Below are 19894 nucleotides of genomic sequence, written 5' to 3'. Positions count from 1 at the left end.
CCACTTTGTGACAATGTGGATAATTATATAAATTAAGACATGCAAGGCAATTAGAATATGGCCAGGCACACAGTAAGAATGCAATAAATAATGTGAGTTTTTATTACGATTATTCCCTTCTCTTTGCTCAAACTGTTCAAAATATACTTCTTCCAGGAAAAGTATCACATTTCTGAAATCTTTAGAGTTCCTTGAGCACTTTTAAAATCCATTATCTCACTTGATGCTAAGAACAACCCTGCGAGGGACACAGCGGATACAGCATTCTGTGATTAGGAAACTGAGGGATGCTCCTGACATGGTCCATTGAGGACCAGAACCCAGTCCTCACCTCACCCTAGTACATTTCTCATTCCACTTGCTCAATAAAGAACAAGAAATGAACAAAAGTGTTTGTAATACACCTGGTCCTTCATCATGGAAACATCATTTATAATATACTTTAGGTTTCTTTTAATCATCAGTGATTATATAGTTGGTAGTGCTGAAAATGTAGTCACAAAATAAAAACGTGTGGCTCACATCACAAAGAATATGATGTCAGGAACTTAACGGACAAACGAAAACCACTGGGTGCTATTTATGAGTTCCAGTGCAAAGCGTCATAAAGTGGAAGAGAAAGACAACTCTATCAGAGAACAGACTTTATAAAAATGTCAATTTCCTCTATTTTTCAGTTAGTCATGACTTGATATCACTGATATTTTCCTATTAAAACTGCGTATGTCCTAAATTACTATAATAAAAGTAAACAGATTTGGGATAGAAGTGAATTGAGACTGAAGGAAAAAATATCTAATCTGCAATAATACAGAAAATTCCAGGTATACCTGAGAAGTTTTACTACTCTGTAGCTCAGATGCTAAAGAATCTGCCTGCAATACAGGAGACCTGGCTTCGATCCCCAGGTTGGGAAGATCCCCTGGAAAAGGGAATGGCAACCTACTCCAGGACTCTGGTCTGGAGAATCCCAAGGACAGAGGAACCTGGTAGGCTACAGTCCATGTGGTCACAGAGTCAGACACGACTGAGTGACTAACACTCCTTCAGTTCAGTTCCTTAGTATACTTTACAGTTCCCTCCCAACTACTTATCTCTTACTGAAAAATTTAAATGGAACTCCTCTAGGAAATATAAGCATTTCCAAATTTGCCTGAAGAGTTGAGATTCTTAGTCACCAGTCATAAGGAAACGAAACAATAATACTTGAACTAAACACCATTTTAGGTGATAAAATTTCTACTCTTAAAAAAGCCCAATACCCAATGTTGTTGTTTAGTCACTAACTCACGCCTGACTCTTTGCAACCCCATGGAGTTGCATGCTCCTCTGTCCATGTGATTTCCCAGGCAAGAATACCGGAGGGGCTGCCTTTTCCTTCACCAGGAAATCTTCCCAAGCCAGGGATCAAACTCACGTTTTCTGCATTAGAAGGCTGATTCTTTACTGCTGAGACACGAGGGAAACCCCCAATACCCATTACGTATCCTAAAACACACCTCACATATATTCAAATTTTTTTATTACATGCCAAATATGATTTACTATCCTATTTTGGAGTATAATCTTTTAAAGTGTGAACACATTTTTAGGGTGGGGCTACTTCCAGTAAAATCAAGCATGTTCGTACCTGCACGCGATGGACAGCAGATTGGAGAGTTTGTGTAGGCATTTAGAAAGGAAGTGCCATGTGCTTTCATGAAGCTGATAAAAGGAAGTTTCACTACCTGATTTCCTGGATAAAATGTTAGCCTTCCATCCTGGAATAAAGAAATTTAATTGTTTATGAAGCATTGATTACATTGCAAAAGAAGAAAATAATTTTCTTTAATTTTAACCATAAAATTCACAAGTAGTTAGGACTTCCCTGGTGGTCCAGAGGCTAAGACTCCATACTCCCAATGCAGAGGGCCCAGGTTTGATGCCTGTGCTAGGAACTAGATCCCACATGCCACAACTAAGAGTTTGTCTGGTGCAACTAAGACACGGTACAGCCAAATAAATAAATATTTAAAAAAATTCACAAGTAGCAAAAAACTTCAATATGATCCTAAGAACCTTCAAATAATGAAAACAAGTAGAGAAAGTGTTACCATTCTCTGGCTCATAATAGTGCAGATTCATGTTGTGTGAGACTTGGATCCATTTGAATACAGAAAATAAATGAAAGAAATTAATGGAAAGTTGGATGGACTGACTGAACCAATGTTTGTTGAGTATTTGGTATGTGCCAGGCACTATAAAAGATCCGGAGATACAATGGTGAATAAAAAGAGAGTCCCTGGCCTCATGAAGCTTATAGTCTAGTAGGAGAGGCAAAAAACATCAGTTTAGTTCAGTCACTCAGTTCGGTCCGACTCTTTGCGACCCATGGACTGCAGCACGCCAGGCTTCCCTGTCCATCACCAAAGCCTGGAGTTTACCCAAACTCGTCCATTGAGTCAGTGATGCCATCCAGCCATCTCATCCTCTGTCGTCCCCTTTTCTTCCTGCCTTCAATCTTTTCCAGCATCAGGGAAACCAAGAATAAACCAAGAATAATTACAATACCATTACTGTGATATGGCCTTGAAAAAAATCTAAAGATACAGAATAACAAAGGAAACCTTCTTGACAAGAGTGAACAGGGAAGCCTTCTCTGGTAAGTGGAGCTAAAGAGTGAGGAGGGTCACCCATTTAAATAAAGTAGAGACGCCTGCAGGACTTAAGTGGAGATAACAACTAGGCAGCTGGAGAAATGAGCCGGAAGACTGGAGAGATGTTTAGGTTGGAGATACCTATTTTGGAATTGAATTGGGAATTGAAGAACTCTTCTTGGTAAAGAGCAAACGAGAGAGAAAAAAGAATGTTCCAGTCCTGGAGTTATATCTATTGTATGTTTTCAATGTAGTTTTGTAAATAAAATACAGTTTAAAAGTGAGTGAATCCAAAATACAGGACATACCTACATCTTTGAGATGTCTGAGATTTCCAAATGGAGATATAAATTAGGGTACAGATAGGAATCTGGAGCTCAGAGAAGTCTTTCCTGGTGAAACAAGGCTTTAACATATTCATGGCATTGAAAACTGTGAGACAGTGAAATCTTTTAGGGGGAGAGAGAAAAGAGAAGAAAGAAAGAAGCCCTGAGGAGTCCCAGGTAAGAAGAGAAGGCAGAGGGGGAAACTGAGAAAGAATGACTAGTGAGGGAGGAAGATATCAGGAGACTGAGTCTCATGAAAGCTGAGAGGACAGTGTGTCAAGAGAGAGGGAATAGCTGTGTTGGGAGGGTGTGTAAACAAGGTCAGAAAATGCACATTGGAATTGGTGGCTGGTGACGCTGACAGGAGCATTTCCAATGGAGATGTAAGAATGGACACCTAAAACAGAAAGGGAAGAGTGAATGGGAGGTGAGATGGCAGGTGAAGAAACCACTTCTAAGTAGTTTTTTTGCAAAGAAAAACAAAACAAAAAAAATGGGATGGCTGTTAGCTAATAGAGGGTTAGATACAGGAGAAATGTGGGATTAAGGTCAGGTTTTTTTTAAAAGATGGGGAAAGTTAGAGCATGCTTATATGTTGAAATAAATACCACTTCTAGCAGAAGTAATCACTGAATACTAAGCAAGCAACTCCTGATTTCCTGAATGACGAGCAAGGGAGCCCAAGACAAAAGTGCACACTCTACCCTTGTAAGAATTTCACTAAATCCATAAATTCAAACTCTCGGAAACTTATCTTGATAAAACCCAAATGCCTACAGGTCTCATTCCTCCAGTCTTTTGGACATGGGGGATGATAAACATTTGTGGCCACTGGCTGGATTCTAGACAGCCCAGCCACCCAGGCTCATCCTTTTGGAGGGGTGGAGCAGGAGGTCTTGTAGCAGAAGCACTGGGATGCCATACAATTCTGACAGTGAGGCTTGGACTCCAAGTCCTGCAGGCTAGTTTCAGACGGGTGTAATGACCACTGAATGGATACAGCAGTGTGTCTGTAATTCATGTTAGCAATTTCTTGACTCATTTCATGGAAAGCAGGCTAGAAAGCAGGTATCTTTAAAGAGCAGAATAGCAAAGATGGCCAATGGAGGAGGGGATAACTACCTCACTTCGGTAAGTTTCTAGCACAGAATATGTAAAAAAGGTGGCCCGTGTAAAGATGACTGCCTATGATATAAAGGCACTCAATAAATATTCAGTGAGTGAAATGAAACAAGTCTTTAATTCAGAGCTGTATAATTTACAAAAGACAAATTCAATATGTTCAAAATTCAACATTGCATTTTTGTAAAACTTAATAAACCTGGATTATGTGCATCAATGGAATGATTTATATTTGACTAGACTAGGTTCTGAGAACATATTTAAATTATGCTACACATATTCTCAATGTCAAAAGCATACTAATACTTTAAATGAAGATCAAAACTATATTATCAGAGAAGATATTGAACATTTCTAGAAGTTTTGGCTTTTTAACTTCATGTAGTTTTTACACATTAGCAAATACTTTAAAAAAGAGGCTAAAGTGGTACCACTGCTCATGGTATCGATGGGAGGTGGTTCACATAGTAATTCAATCTGAACTGAAATGGATCTTAACATGGTTAGCTGATGAAAACCACAGAGAGAGTAAGTTTCCCATAGCGTGGTACTGTAGTTCACAATGAACAGTCAGCCATAGGTCTAAGTACAGTTCTAGCACATTTTAGTTGGGAGAGAGAAAATCTTACAGAGTGGTTTTCAGAATAACTTTTATAATTTAATAATAGCCCATTTTAGTTTTCCTAAGGCCATTCCTACTGTTTAAACAAATAGAGTACCCTAAAACTAGGCATTTAAAAAAGAAAAAGAGACCCACTAATTGGCTTTCTGAGCACCAAAGAATTGATACTTTTGAACTGTGGTGTTGGAGAAGACTCTTGAGAGTCCCTTGGACTGCAGGGAGATCCAACCAGCCCATTCTAAAGGAAATCAGTCCTGAATTTTCATTGGAAAGACTGATGCTGAAGCTGAAACTTCAGTACTTTGGCCACCTGATGAGAAGAACTGACCCTGATGCTTGGAAAGACTGAAGGCAGGAGGAGAAGGGGATGACAGAGGATGAGATGGCTGGATGGCATCACCGACTTGATGGACATGAGTTTGAGCAAGCTCCAGGAGTTGGTGATGGTCTGGGAAGCCTGGTGCGCTGCAGTCCACGGGGTCACAAAGAGTAGGACACAACTGAGTGACTGATCTGAATTGAACTGAATTGGTTTTCTGCATAAAAGTGCCAGAAATGATACCATTTGCCTTTTGCCTTAGTTTTTGAATTCTGCTATTATTCTTGACTCTCCTGGGAGGCAGGCATTTCCCTCTTTGGGATGGATAAGCTTTTTGGTAGATATAATTCTGTGATCTGGATTGCTCCATCTAAAGCCATGACTTGGTCCAGTTCAGTTCAGTTGCTCAGTCGTATCTCTTTGCGACCCCATGGACTGCAGCACACCAGGCTTCCCTGTCCATCACCAACTTCTGGAGCTTGCTCAAACTCATGTCCATCTAGTCAGTGACGCCATCCAACCATCTCATCCTCTGTCATCCCCTTCTTCCACCTTCAATCTTTCCCAGCATCAGGGTCTTTTTCAATGAGTCAGTTCTTTGCATCAGGTGGACAAAGTATTGGAGCTTTAGCTTCAGCATCAGTCCTTCCAATGAATATTCATGACTTGGTATACAACTCCTTATTCTGGGCCAGGGAAAACCAGTGAAGTTTAGATTTCAAGACATCAAGCTAATGAAAGAATATAATAGTAATCTCAACTGTCGGATTTATTATCAAGCAAGACTGTTTAGAGCATTCTTTTCAGATCTGTTCATCAGACTGAATGAGAGCCTCACTAGACACTGCTACACAGTCCTGTGTATAGCACTCCAGAAACCTCATGAAAACTACAAACAGCACAGGTTCAGGGGTGAAGGAGGGAGGCAGAGAGGATGCTTACGCCTTTACACCTTTAAGAGTCAGGTTGAAGTATTTATTTTCTCTTTTAAAAAATGGGTTTATTAAGATATAATTCACACATCATACAACTAACCCATTTAATTTATACAATTCAGCGGTTTTTTAGTATATTTAGAGAATTGTGTAAGCATCATCACAATCGATTTTAGAACATTCTCATGTCCAAAAGAAACCTAGCATTCCTTAACTGTCACCCGCTAATCCTCCTGTTCTCCTGAATCTAGGTAATTGTTGGTTTGTCTCTAATTTCTGTCTCTGTAGATTTGCTTTCTTTGGACAAATGGAATCATATAGTATGTCGTCCCTTCTGAGTAGCTTCTTTCACTTAGCGTAATGACTTTAAGTTAATCCACGTTGCAGCATGTATCGATACTGCATTTCTTTTTTATTGTTGAAAAATATTACTAAATTTTATTTGCCCATTTATCACCTGATATATATATTTTTTCACTTTTTGGAAGTATTAATATTTATGTACAAGTTTTTGTGTGGACATATGTTTTTTATTTCTTTTGGGTATATACCTTGAAGTGGAATTGCTGGATCAATGTTAAACTCATGTTTAACATTTTTGGAACTGCTAGATCATTTTCAAAAGTGGCTGCACCGTTTTACCTTCCCACCAGCAGCACATGAAGGTTGCATTTCTTTCGTATTCTCCTGGCTCTAGTGTTGTTTCTGACTTTAGTCATCTTTGTGGGTGTGAACTGGTGTCTCATTGTGGTTTTGATTTGCATTTCCGTAATGATTAACAATATTGAGTATCTTTTCATATGTTTATTGACTATTTGCATATCTTCTTTGGAGAACTGCCTGTTCAGATCTTTGGCCCACTTTTAAACTACCTAAGGGCTTGCCAGGTGGTGTGTGTGGTAAAGAACTGGCCTGCCAATGCAGGAGACATAAGAGACTCGGGTTCGATCCCTGAGTCAGGAAGATCCCTGGAGCAGGAAATGGCAACCCACTGCCTGGAGAATCCCATGGGCAGAGAAGCCTGGCAGGCTACAGTCCATGGGGTTGCAAAGAGTCAGACATGACTGAAGCGACTTAGCATGCATGTAAACTACCTAATCCAAAGTCACAGATTTATTTGCCCCCATGTTTTTTTCTACGGATTTAATAGTTTTAGCTTCTATGTTTAATTCATCAGTTCACTTTGAGCTACTTTTTAAAAATGGAGTGAGATATTTTGCATGTGGATAATCAGTATTCCCAGCATTATCTGTTGAAAACACTATTCTTTCCCCATTAAATGGTCTTTGCACCTTAACTGAAAAATCAAATGAGAATTTGAGAGTTTATTTCTCTACTTTCAATTCTATTCCATTGATTTATATGTCTATCTTTATACTGGTGACACACTATCTTGATTGCTATAGTTTTGAAGTGAAGGTAAGTTTTGAAGTTAGAAAGTTTAAGTCCTCCAATTTTGTTGTTCTTTTACAAGACTGCCTTGGGTATTCTGGGTCCCTTGAATTTCCATATGAATTTCAGGATGGCTTTTTTCTGTTTCTACAAAAATGTCATAGTGATTTCTGAAGAGACTGCATAGAATTTGTAGATAAATTTGATGATTATTACTATATTAACAATATTAAATCAATTTCATAAACATAAGATGTTTATCTAGATGTTCATTAATTTCTTTCAACAATATTTTATAGTTTTTCTTATAGTTCAGTATAAGAATTGAACTTCTTTGGTTATATTTAATCCTAAGTATTTTATATTTTGAATACTATTTTAAATAGAATTATTTTCTTAATTTTTAGTTTGTTCATCAATCAAGGGTATAAAAATACAATTGATTTTTATATATTGATCTTACATCCTACAGCCATGTAGACTAACTTATTAGTTCTAAACATTTTGCAGTAGATTCCCTAGGATTTTCTTTATACAAGGTTATGTTATCTGCAAATAGAGACATTTTTCCTTTCCAATCTAGATGACTTCTATTTCATTTTCTTGTCTAACTCCCTTCCTAGAAAACTGCCAGCTTAACTGCTGAATAAACACAGTAAGAACAGACAGCTTTGTCTTGTTCTTGGTCTTTGGGAGAAAACATTCAGTCTTTTATAGTTAACTATAACAATTAACTGTGGATTTTCTGCAGATGTTCTTAATCAGGTTGAAAAAATTCTATTTCTACTTGGTTGAGTGCTTTTATCATGAAGGGTTATTGAATTCTGTCAGATGCTCTGTCTGCATCTATTGAAATGATCACCTGTTTTTTGTCCTTTATTCAATTAACATGGTCTATCACATTGACTAGTTTCAGACATTAAACCCACCTTACATTTAGGGATAAATCACATTTAGTCACGTTATATAACCCTTTCTATATATATCTGAATTTGACTTGCTAGTATTTTCCGGACCTTTTCTTCTATATTCATAAGAGATATTAATCTGCATCAAAATTTACATACACACATACAGAAAAATCTATGTGCTTATACTATACTAAAAACAAACAAACCCCAAATATTTCAGTCATCTTCGGAAGTTTCTAGGATATTGTGACATAACACACGCAGATTCCCTTTCGAGTGAAAGATTGCCTCTGCTGATGGTAGTTTGTCTTGCTCCAAATGGTGCCCCATTCTGGGTGCATTCCACAAATAATGGCCATCCAATATGAAAGGCCTGGTCTCCTCCCCCAAACTGGAAACAGTTCTGAAGCATTATACTGGTTTGAGAACTACGCCCAAGATCAGCTGAGGCCTCCACTGGGACAGTGGCAACAGTCAGTTCTCTTTTTGCCCGATCCTGCTTCCTTCCTTTCCCTTTAATCTCAAGGGCACTGATAATAAACTCATTCTTGTAACTCTCCAAGATTGCCTGTTAGGATCCTAAATTTAGATAATCATAAAGATTACTTTAAGTAATAATCTCAATAAATTCTAGGGGTATATCCAGATTATGTAACTTTAATCATCCTGGGTTATTTTATGAGGAAGGCAATACAACGTAATGATTAAAAGTGCTCTTTGCTGCCAGACATACGTAACACCAACAATCTATCTGACCACAGTGACACCCTGTCATAATAAACTAATATTATAGTTAGTAAGCAAACATTTGTCCAAGCAGTAGTTTTAATATCATGGATAATACTAAAAATATCAGATAATGTTAATATTTGTATTCTTTTTAGTTGATGGCTTGGGAAAGTTACAAAAAATGTTTAAGTCTGGGATTAAACAACAACAACACATACAGGCATACAGTTTATCCGGAATATGGGCGAATGGTCAAATTATGTCAACTAATGAATATAAATCAGCACTAACAGGATTATCAGACAACTGGGTAATAAAAGTACGTTGATCGCTGGAAAGCTAACAGGCTTTTACGTTGATGCAGAATGTTATTTTTCCCCAGAAGTGAATCAAGCGGGGATATGGACTGAAAGTTTGTTAGTAATTTAATGGGCCAGCAAAGAAAAAAAAATTTGTTAAGATGCGAATCGGAGTGCATTTACTAAAGTTTGTTTTTATGTATGTTACATGCATATCTATGTGGTGCACGTAGGTCTGTACGGGGCGTCAAGGTAAAATGCATTTCTTGCTTTACATCAGGACAAAACGTGCTTAAAATTCTCAGATTCTGCTCCCCGAAGCCTGCAAGCAGGGGAAGGGCTGGGCCAACCGCGGCTGTGCAGCAGGGCGCCCCCTCCCCTGCCTTTCCATACTTACGAAGGAATCACTCACGACTAGCACCACGTTAGGAGCATCGGGCCAAGCCTGAACTGCTCCCCGCCTCTGCCCACCTGCCCCGGGAGCTGGTGCTGCCAGCGCCGAGGCTGCAACCACCGACACCCACAGCAGCAGCATCTCTGCTTACTGGGAGCCTGGCCTCCGGGCGCTGAACCCCCCTCCCCCTCCCTCTAGGAAGTTCCTCGGGGGAAGAGGGCGGGGATTGCTTTCACCTACAGAACTACAACTCCCATGAGGCTCGAGGCGAGCGCATGCGCACAGGAGGAGCACCGCTTTCGCAACTCTCGTTAAGACCTTTTAATCAAATACCGAGCGAACTAAACCACCCCCGGCCACTTCCAGTCACGTGATCGATGCCTGTGGGGTGAAATGCGCATGCGCTGTGCCTTGAGCTTGGGCGTTTTGTAGTAGAGGAGCATCTCGTTCCCCAGGTGGGTTTTTTTTTTTTGTTTTTGGTTGCTGTCGTTTTTTGCAGAAGTTGAAGCCTGTCGGCCTGTGGAATTGTTATCTAGAACGAGAAAGGATAGGGTGCCGGGGGCTGCCAGTTTGGCGCCGGGCGAGCCTGGCAAAGTGTCAGGCGAGACCGGGAGACGGTGAGGTGGCAGCCCGTCTGTCACTGAAGCTGAACCGGGCGGTTCCTTTTGGGGCGTCTGTCTGTCTGTCTGGACCGCCTCATGCGGGACGCGGGTCCCGTGAGGCGCCTCGAACACCTTCTCCCGAAGAGTATTTCCAGCCTGCCTTGTCCTGTTCCCCGCATTTCCCGTGCAGTGATGCGCTCCGGAGGGGTGAGGGTTGCGGCCTACTAAGACAAGTTTCAGCTTTTGGGGTGAGGATGAGCTGAGGCGCCCTTTGCCTCCAGAGTGTGAAGGAGAGAAGAGCTGGACGGGCCCTCAGAGGAAGAAAGGCTGGGCTGTGTGGCTTGTTCGAATAACCGACGTAGCTTCAGAATACCATTGTTCCACTGCAGTGGTTTTTAAAATATCTCTGGTTCTCTTGACTGTTGAACTCCTTTGGAGAAATCTGGGGGGTGGGGGGGAGGGAGTAGATTTCTGGTCCCAGAGCCAAGTTCCTGATGTGGTTATTATAGTTTCAGGTGTATAATTTGTGCATCACATTAGTCGCTTTAATCTTTTGATACGAAAAAGGAAGAGTTGTAGTATTTCTTTCTGTGAAATCAGCTTTTCATACTAATATCCGACAGTGCTTTTTGCAGAAAATAATTACAGAAAGACACAGACTTTACTTATTTAATACTCGCAGGGCGCTTATTATGCGCTGAGCATTATACTAGGCATTTGTCGAGCACCTGTTGTGTGCCAAGTACTTTTATGTCGAGTATTTTCTGTTATCCCCACTTTCACCATTTTTTCAGCTAGGAAAGCTGAGACTTGGACAAGTTGAATGACTTGCCCAAGGTTACAGAGGGAATCAGTCTGAGTAGGACTTGAATTTGAGTAGTCTGCCCTGACTCATTGCGTTGCTGTCTCTAATTAACTGTAGGATGTCACGGCATTCCCATGAACACTAACTAATCTACGTTAGTTAGTGAAGCAGCGCTGTTAGGCAGGCAGCATGCTAAACATCTGTGGGAGCAGACAGATACAGAAACAATAGTCCCTGACCCTAGAGAGCTTACACCCTAGGGAAAAACTGAAATAATAGTACAGCCTGAGAGGTAATACACATAGGCTCCCTCACAAGCAGGATCTGTTTCAAATATTTGTTTTGCGTTAATTTGGAATATAGAGCACATTTTGTCAGAGAAACCATGTTGACTGACATTTAGAGTCATTAAAAATATATTTAACTTTATCTGTGGGATAGTATTGATTTTGTGAACTCTCTACTCTCTGTGGCCTTGTTTTCTCAGGACGTATATTCAGAGTTGCCGGTCAGGGTGAGTGAATCACATCTTTTTCTTCCTGGCTCTCACTTTGGCAGTGTTAGTGGGAGCAGGTGCTATAGTAGTTTGGAGCAAGATGGATATTTTAGGGCCCTGGATAGGATACATAGCTCTGCAAGACTCTAAGAGGCTTCTCGTCTTCCTTCTCCTCCGACATTCGGTTTGTCTACAGGATCCCTCCCAGGTGGATTGTGCAGTCTGTGCCTTTTCATCTCCAGGGATGGGAAGCACACTTCTTCGAGGAGCCCATTCCATATTTTTATTGGTGTAATTATTAAAAGCTCGTGTTTTGAGCTGAAGTCAGTCTCTGTATACCTTTGACCATTCATTAGTCCAGTTATCTTCACTTTTACATGAGTAATCGCTCCTTTTCAGCTACCCTTCTCACCTTCCCCCCAGGTTTCCCCCCTGCCCAGGCCTTCCCAGTTCCTTTGGGTAATTATCTTATAACTTCAGTTTGTTTTTGAACACTCTATTCTGGACATAAAGCATATTTGATAGCCAGTAACTTACCATATCAGTTCAGTTCAGTTCAATTCAGTTACTCAGTCGTCTCCGACTCTTTGCGAACCCATGAATCGCAGCACGCCAGGCGTCCCTATCCATCACCATCTCCCGGAGTTCACTCACACTCACGTCCATTGAGTCCGTGATGCCATCCAGCCATCTCATCCTGGGTCATCCCCTTCTCCTGCCCCCAGTCCCTCCCAGCATCAGAGTCTTTTCCAATGAGTCAGCTCTTCGCATGAGGTGGCCAAAGTACTGGAAATTTCAGCTTTAGCATCATTCCTTCCAAAGAAATCCCAGGGCTGATCTCCTTCAGAATGGACTGGTTGGATCTCCTTGCAGTCCAAGGGACTCTCAAGAGTCTTCTCCAACACCACAGTTCAAAAGCATCAGTTCTTCGGCGCTCAGCCTTCTTCACAGTCCAACTCTCACATCCATGCATGACCACAGGAAAAACCATAGCCTTGACTAGACGGACCTTAGTCGGCAAAGTAATGTCTCTGCTTTTGAATATACTGTCTAGGTTGGTCATAACTTTTCTTCCAAAGAGTAAGTGTCTTTTAATTTCCTGGCTGCAGTCACCATCTGCAGTGATTTTGGAGCCCAAAAAAACAAAGTCTGACACTGTTTCCACTGTTTCCCCATCTATTTCCCATGAAGTGATGGGACCAGGTGCCATGATCTTCGTTTTCTGAATGTTGAGCTTTAAGCCAGCTTTTTCGCTCTGCTCTTTCACTTTCATCAAGAGGCATTTTAGCTCCTCTTCACTTTCTGCCATAAGGGTGGTGTCATCTGCATATCTGAGGTTATTGACATTTCTCCCGGCAATCTTGATTCCAGCTTGTGTTTCTTCCAGTCCAGCGTTTCTCATGATGTACTCTGCATATAAGGTAAATAAGCAGGGTGACAATAAACAGCCTTGACGTACTCCTTTTCCTATTTGGAACCAGTCTGTTGTTCCATGTCCAGTTCTAACTGTTGCTTCCTGACCTGCATACAGATTTCTCAAGAGGCAGGTCAGGTGGTCTGGTATTCCTATCTTTTTCAGAATTTTCCACAGTTTATTGTGATCCACACAGTCAAAGGCTTTGGCATAGTCAATAAAGCAGAAATAGATGTTTTCTGGAACTCTATTCCTTTTTCCATGATCCAGCAGATGTTGGCAATTTGATCTCTGGTTCCTCTGTCTTTTCTAAAACCAGCTTGAACATCAGAAAGTTCATGGTTCATGTATTGCTGAAGCCTGGCTTGGAGAATTTTGAGCATTACTTTACTAGCATGTGAGATGAGTACAATTGTGCGGTAGTTTGAGCATTCTTTTGCATTGCCTTTCTTTGGAATTGGAATGAAAACTGACCTTTTCCAGTCCTGTGGCCACTGCTGAGTTTTCCAAATTTGCTGGCATATTGAGTGCAGCACTTTCACAGCATCATCTTTCAGGATTTGAAACAGCTCAACTGGAATTCCATCACCTCCACTAGCTTTGTTCGTAGTGGTGCTTTCTAAAGCCCACTTGACTTCCCATTCCAAGATGTCTGGCTCTAGATTAGTGATCACATCATCATGAGGCAATGGCACCCCACTCCAGTACTTTTGCCTGAAAAATCCCATGAACAGAGAAGCCTGGTGGGCTGCAGTCCATGGGGTCGCTAAGAGTCTGACCTGACTGAGCGACTTCACTTTCACTTTTCACTTTCATGCATTGGAGAAGGAAATGGCAATCCACTCCAGTGTTCTTGCCTGGAGAATCCCAGGGACGTGGAGAAGGAAATGGCAATCCACTCCAGTGTTCTTGCCTGGAGAATCCCAGGGACAGCGGAGCCTGGTGGTCTGCCATCTATGGGGTCGCACAGAGTCAGACACGACTGAAGCGACTTAGCAGCAGCAGCAGCAACTTACCATATCAGAAAAGGTACTTTTGAGTTGTGTGTGTATACCACTCTGTGTGCACATCTCTCTGTGTGTACCTGTGTGTGTATAGTGTGTTGCACCGAGGGAAGGGCTCCGTTATGTGTATGTTTAAGTCATCAGTTAAAGATCCTATATTAAGGGCTAATTGCTTTCCTGAAATACTGAACTTTGCAGTTCAGAAAATTGTTCACTTTAAAGTCTGGGTGTAGGTTTTGGTTCTTCATAGTCTTTTAGTGTCCAGCATACCAGCAGCACTGTATTCTGCCCTAAGAAAAGCACACATTGCTAAGTGTGCAGTTAGTGACTATGTGGAATAAATTCAGTATTGCCTTCACCTGCTGTGATTCTGTGACTATTTATTGACTATCTGAGGTGTACCAGACACTGGGAAATAAAAGGGAGAATAGGAAAGTCTTTGTTCCTAAGGAACTTATACTCTAGTTGTGGGAGATACACACACACCTGTAAATTTAATAACTGTGTAAAAGATATAAAAAAGTACAGTTAGCTGCCAAACAAAGCCCCAAACCAGAAAATCCCAAATGGTACTTTGGAGAATGCTAGTGTATTTCACAATGTTAGTTGCTGTTCATTGAAATAAATGTTCCATGGTAATATAAGTTTCAGAGTTTCTAGGTTAAACTGTATTTGGGTCTTTACTGTAGAACTTCTCAGAGCCTTTAAAATGCACCGTGACTTTAAAAAAGTGATACATAGTGTGCAGTATTCACAAAACTGCTAGATATGGTAACATCTTTAAGCATGTTAATGTTCCAAATATATTTGTGGAAATGTTAGTCTAGACAGTGAAATGTTATAAGTTCAGACCTGTGTGAGATTTGTCTGAAAAGACTTTATGCTTGACACTTGAATTTGGCCTTGAATTACACATAACATTTGAGTAGACAGAGGCAAATATGAATAGGCTGAATGGGAAAAGTAAAGATGGAGAGGTGAAAAGCGTTGGGGAATGGTGGAAAAAGGAAATATAAGGTAACACTGAAAAGGGGATTCTTACATTCTCACTTTAGCTAATTGAAAATTACTGCATTTTGAGTGTAGGGAAACTAAAAACAAACTGTAGTTGAGTAGAGTTTGGAAGCTGAAAGGTCATAATACTTGATAGATATTGGATACATAAGGAACTCCAAAAATACGTTACCTTTATATAGGGATTTTTTTTTACCTGAGAGACAATACATTTGTTTAGAACATACATGCATGCCCATGTCTGACTCTTTGAGAGCCCAAGGACTGCAGCCCGCCAGGCTCCTCTGTCAATGGAATTTTCCAGTCAAGATACTGGAGTGGGTTGCCATTTTCTGCTCCAGAACATAAAGCATTTGTCAAGCTGTAGTCTTTAGTATTTGGGTAGTAACTAATTTAAAGAGGATACTTGTGTTTGGTGGTAGCCATTTTTTGAGGAACATAGACAAGAAGGTTACTTCTTGAGGGATCAAGGAAGATAGGATTGGGAGTTTTAAATGTGTATTAAAAGTGTAGAATAACCACTGTGAGTTAGGAATGGGAGGAAAGTGGTGAAGTTGATTGAGAGGGTGGTAAGGGCTAAGGCCTGCAGAACTCGCAGATACTGTGTTGGCTACTCCATCTATGTGCATAGCAGGTAAGTGATGTCCTCACTTTACCAGTGAGGAAATAGACTTGGACGTGAAGTAAGGTGCCCAGGATCTGTGGAGGCTTGAATCCAGATCTGTCTTTGTTGACTTGGTGCATGTGGCAGAATGAAGGGGCTGACAAACTGTTGGGTATTTTCTGAGAACAGAGTTGGAATGACTGAGTTAATCAGTAAGATCAAGTTGAGTGAGGAGGGTAATCATTTGTAGCTGAATAGGGGCTTAAGGAAGTTAGTGACATGGAGAGTCAGGGTTTAACATTTATTTTACCTCCCCCCTTCTTGTTTAACTTTTATTTTACTTTGCTAGACATTGTGAGGATCACGATACTTTTTCTTACCAGTATGACCCTCTTCTGTGGAACTAACCCTTCTATTTAAATAGGTTTATCACTAGTGCATGGTTTATCAAACTTACTATTTCTTATTCACCTCCACCTGCTTCACCTAAGTTTTGTTCATTTCCTAGTTCTGGAGAAGCATTTTTTTTTTCTCCTTTATTCCGTGTTTTAAAACCACCTCTATTCTCTCCAGGAAGCATTCTGGGTTAATTTTGTTTGACAGAATCCATTCCAGAGATAGTATCAAAAGATACTTAGAATTTGTAGTCATGTAGAATTTGTGTTAGTATTTCAGATGGCGAGTTAGATGGATTATTATTATTAATATCTAAAAAAAGTTTGGTCTGTTTAATTAAATTTACAAACTAGTTGCCTGATGTGGGCAGCTTTTTTTTTCACATTTAGAATTCTTTATGTGGCTTAGAACAAGATTCACTTCAGTGTAATTAGGTTGCAAATTGGGAGTAACTAAGTGCCCTTAATGGAGAAGGAAATGGCAACCCACTCCGGTGTCCTTGCCTGGAGAATCCCATGGACAGAGGAGCCTGGCGGGCTGCAGTCCATGGGGTTGCAAAGAGTCAGGCACGACTGAGCGACTAACCCACACACAAGTGCCCGTAATTGTTCTAGATTTAAAACAAAGTGTAGAAGTAGATAATACTCTCTTCTGCCTCAGTTTTTTACATTGAAGTCAGTGTGTTTTGAGTTTCTGTAATTTTTTCTAAATGTGATTGCTTATGGAAGTTTCTTTTATCATCTTGAGGCCATGGGGACACAGTTTAGACCAATTCAGAAATTTGGAGATTATAATTAAGATCTTTTTGGGAAAGAAAGAAATTGGAAAATTGTACGTAATTATTTCTCATGTTTTAAATTATAAATTATGAAAATTGAACCTGAATCTGATGTGTTAAAAAATTCAACATGTTTTGGGTGGTGTATGTTACCTTTTTTATGTGCCTAACTATCTTGTGTTTTACTTAATCTAGATGGATAAACATTTAAGGAACAATCTGAAACTCAGGTAACAAAGAAGATAGTTTGTGATTATAGGTAAAAGGTAAGTGTCTAGAGTGCTAAATCATAGGTAGACTCCACTTTTACTTAATGACTGATATTACCAATTCTTTTGAGAAGGAAGGTTAAATGGTGTGGGTTATCATCCCAGATTATAGGTCATCACAAAGCACCTTTAGACTTTTGCAATTAGATTTAAAGGTGTCATTTTTTTGCTTTTTTGTAATTAACTTCCATTGTTGTTATCGCTACTATTTTTTTTTTTCCTTCTTATTTTTGCGTTGTGGAATGTTTGTATCTGGCACTGCTGAATGTGGCTTCAATTTCCATAGCTTTAGCTGGGGTGTGGAGGACATATCAGTTCATGTACCTGTCATCTAAATGTTAGTTTTGAGGTGTATCATTGTCTTTTGGCATGGTTGTCACTTTGTAACTTTTTATTAGGTGCAGTTGTTGCTTTTTATGCTTGATACATTGAATCAAAACCCTTTTAGTGGTAGTAAAAAAAACAAAACAAAACACCCTTCACTGAGTGAGAATGTGCTAAATATACACTTTTCTTATCATTGAGATTGAGGATAAAAAATGGGAGGAGAGGTATAAGGATAAATTTTGTGGGGCTATGGAAGAATATTAAAGACACTTGTAAAAGGGCTGGGGTTTTCTTTGAAGTGTTGGAAATGCTTGAAATAGAGGGAAGTATCCCAAACAGAGGAATATGAGGTTATGTGGAATCCTTGTGAGTAGCAGATTTTTACTCTGCGAAATGGGTAGATGATTAGTGCTCTATAAAGCTTTGTGAAGAAAATGAGTGAATGAGCCTCTTCGTTCTCCGTAACACTTCCTAAAGAGAAAGACATTTTCAGGGCTAGAAAGAGGGCTAGAAAGGCAGATTATTTTGTCTTTCAGAAAAATATAATCCCCTGAAACTAATATTTATTTATATATATGCATTAGATTTTGGTGAAGAGAGAAGGTGTAGGTGCTAGCTTGTTATGCTAAATGCCAAATCAAATGAACAAGGGATCGGAGGAGAACAGAGGATTCCACTGCAGCAAGTTTGTTGTTCAGTCGCTCAGTTGTGTCCAGCACTTTGTGACCCCATGGACTGCAGCACACCAGGCTTCCTGGTCTTTCACTGTCTCCCAGAGTTTGCACAGACTCATGTCCTTTGAGTCGATGATGCCATCCAACCATCTCATCCTCTGTCGTCCCCTTCTCCTCCTGCCCTCAGTCTTTCCCAGCATCCGGGTCTTTTCCAATTAGTCAGCTCTTCGCATCAGGTGGCCAAAATATTGGAGCTTGAACTTCAGCCTCAGTCCTTCCAGTGAATATTCAGGATTGATTTCCTTTAGGATTGGCTAGTTTGATCTTGCTGTCCAAGAGTCTTCTCCAACACCACAGTTTGAAAGCATCAATTCTTCAGCGCTCAGCCTTCTCCATGGTCCAACTCTCACATCCATACATGACTACTGGAAAAACCATAGCCTTGACTAGACCTTTGTCAGCAAAGTGATGTCTGTGCTTTTGAAAACACTGTCTAGATTCATCATGGGTTTTCTTCCAAGGACCAGGAGTCTTTGAATTTCATGGCTGCAGTCACTGCCCATAGTGATTTTGGAGCTCAAGAAAATAAAGTCTGTCACTGTCTCCATTGTTGCCCCATCATTTGCCACAAAGTGATGGGACCAGATGCCATGATCTTCATTTTCTGAATGTTGAGTTTTAAGCCAGCTTTTTCACTCTCCTCTTTTACCTTCATCAATAGGCTCTTTAGTTCCTCTTCACTTTCTGCCATAAGGGTGGTATTATCTGCATATCTGAGGTTATTGATATTTCTCCCGGCAATCTTGATTCCAGCTTGAGCTTCATCCAGCCTGGCATTTCGCATGATGTACTTTGCATGTAAGTTCAATAAGCAGGTTGACAATATATAGCCTTGATGTACTCCTTTCCCAGTTTGGAACCAGTTGCATGTTTGGAACCATTGTTGCATGTCCAGTTGTAACTGATGCTTCTTGACCTGCCTACAGGTTTCTCAGGAGGCAGATAAGGTGGTCTGGTATTCCCATCTCTTTAGGAATTTTCCGTTGTTTGTTGTGATCCACACAAAGGATTTAGCGTTGTCAGTGAAGCTGAAGTAGATGTTTTTCTGGAATTTCCTTGTTTTTTCTGTGATCCAACAGATTTTGGCAATTTGATCTCTGTTTCCTCTGCATTTTCTAAATCAAGCTTGAACATCTGGAAGTTCATGGTTCACGTATTGCTGAAGCCTGGCTTGGAGCATTTTGAGCATTACTTTGCTAGTATGTGAAATGAGTGCAACTGTGCGATAGTTTGAACATTCTTTGGCATTGCTTTTCTTTGGGATTGGAATGAAAACTGACCTTTTCCAGTCCTATGGCCACTGCTGAATTTTCCAAATTTGCTGGCATAGTGAGTGCAGCACTTTCACAGCATCATCTTTTAGGATTTGAAATAGCTCAACTAGAATTCCATCACTTCCACTAACTTTGTTCGTGGTGATGCTTCTTCCTAAGCCCCACTTGACTTCATACTCTAGGATGTCTGGCTCTCGGTGAGTTATCACACTATCATGGTTATCCGGGTCATTAAGACCTTTTTTGTACAGCAAGAGTAGATGTAATTACCTGTGAAGACATGTCAGGTTATAGAAGGGTATTGAACATTTGAATTGGCAACCAAGAGAAGAACAGAATTTGTCTCATATGGTCTTTAAAAATAACCCACTTCAAGGCATTTGACAGCTCCATGTTGGCTGCTCCATTTAAGTCCAGATTTATCTGTCTCGTTTTCAAAGTCTTATGTAAACCGGTGCTCTATCTACCCAGCCTAATTTTCTTCTGTTCTTC

General features: G+C 40.3%; 2 protein-coding genes across 2 annotated transcripts in view; one reads left to right on the top strand and one right to left on the bottom strand.

Moving 5' to 3' along the window:
* The window catches only part of ARSK (arylsulfatase family member K), a 54778-nt gene extending 44952 nt beyond the window's left edge, over positions 1 to 9826 (bottom strand). Inside the window, exons 1-2 of the mRNA XM_052644025.1 lie at positions 9689 to 9826; positions 1631 to 1760 (exon numbers count right to left, since the gene is read on the bottom strand). Of these exons, the coding sequence (XP_052499985.1) occupies positions 1631 to 1760; positions 9689 to 9826 (268 nt within the window). The remainder of the gene's footprint in view (positions 1 to 1630; positions 1761 to 9688) is intronic.
* A 274-nt stretch (positions 9827 to 10100) lies between these two features.
* The window catches only part of SKIC3 (SKI3 subunit of superkiller complex), a 101758-nt gene continuing 91964 nt past the window's right edge, over positions 10101 to 19894 (top strand). The window contains exons 1-2 of the mRNA XM_052643318.1: positions 10101 to 10140; positions 16994 to 17064. The gene's annotated coding sequence lies outside the window, so the exon portion shown is untranslated. The remainder of the gene's footprint in view (positions 10141 to 16993; positions 17065 to 19894) is intronic.

The sequence above is a fragment of the Budorcas taxicolor genome, chromosome 7 (genome assembly GCF_023091745.1).
Source record: "Budorcas taxicolor isolate Tak-1 chromosome 7, Takin1.1, whole genome shotgun sequence".
Taxonomy (NCBI): Eukaryota; Metazoa; Chordata; class Mammalia; order Artiodactyla; family Bovidae; genus Budorcas; species Budorcas taxicolor.
This window is presented reverse-complemented; position numbering and strand designations above follow the sequence as displayed.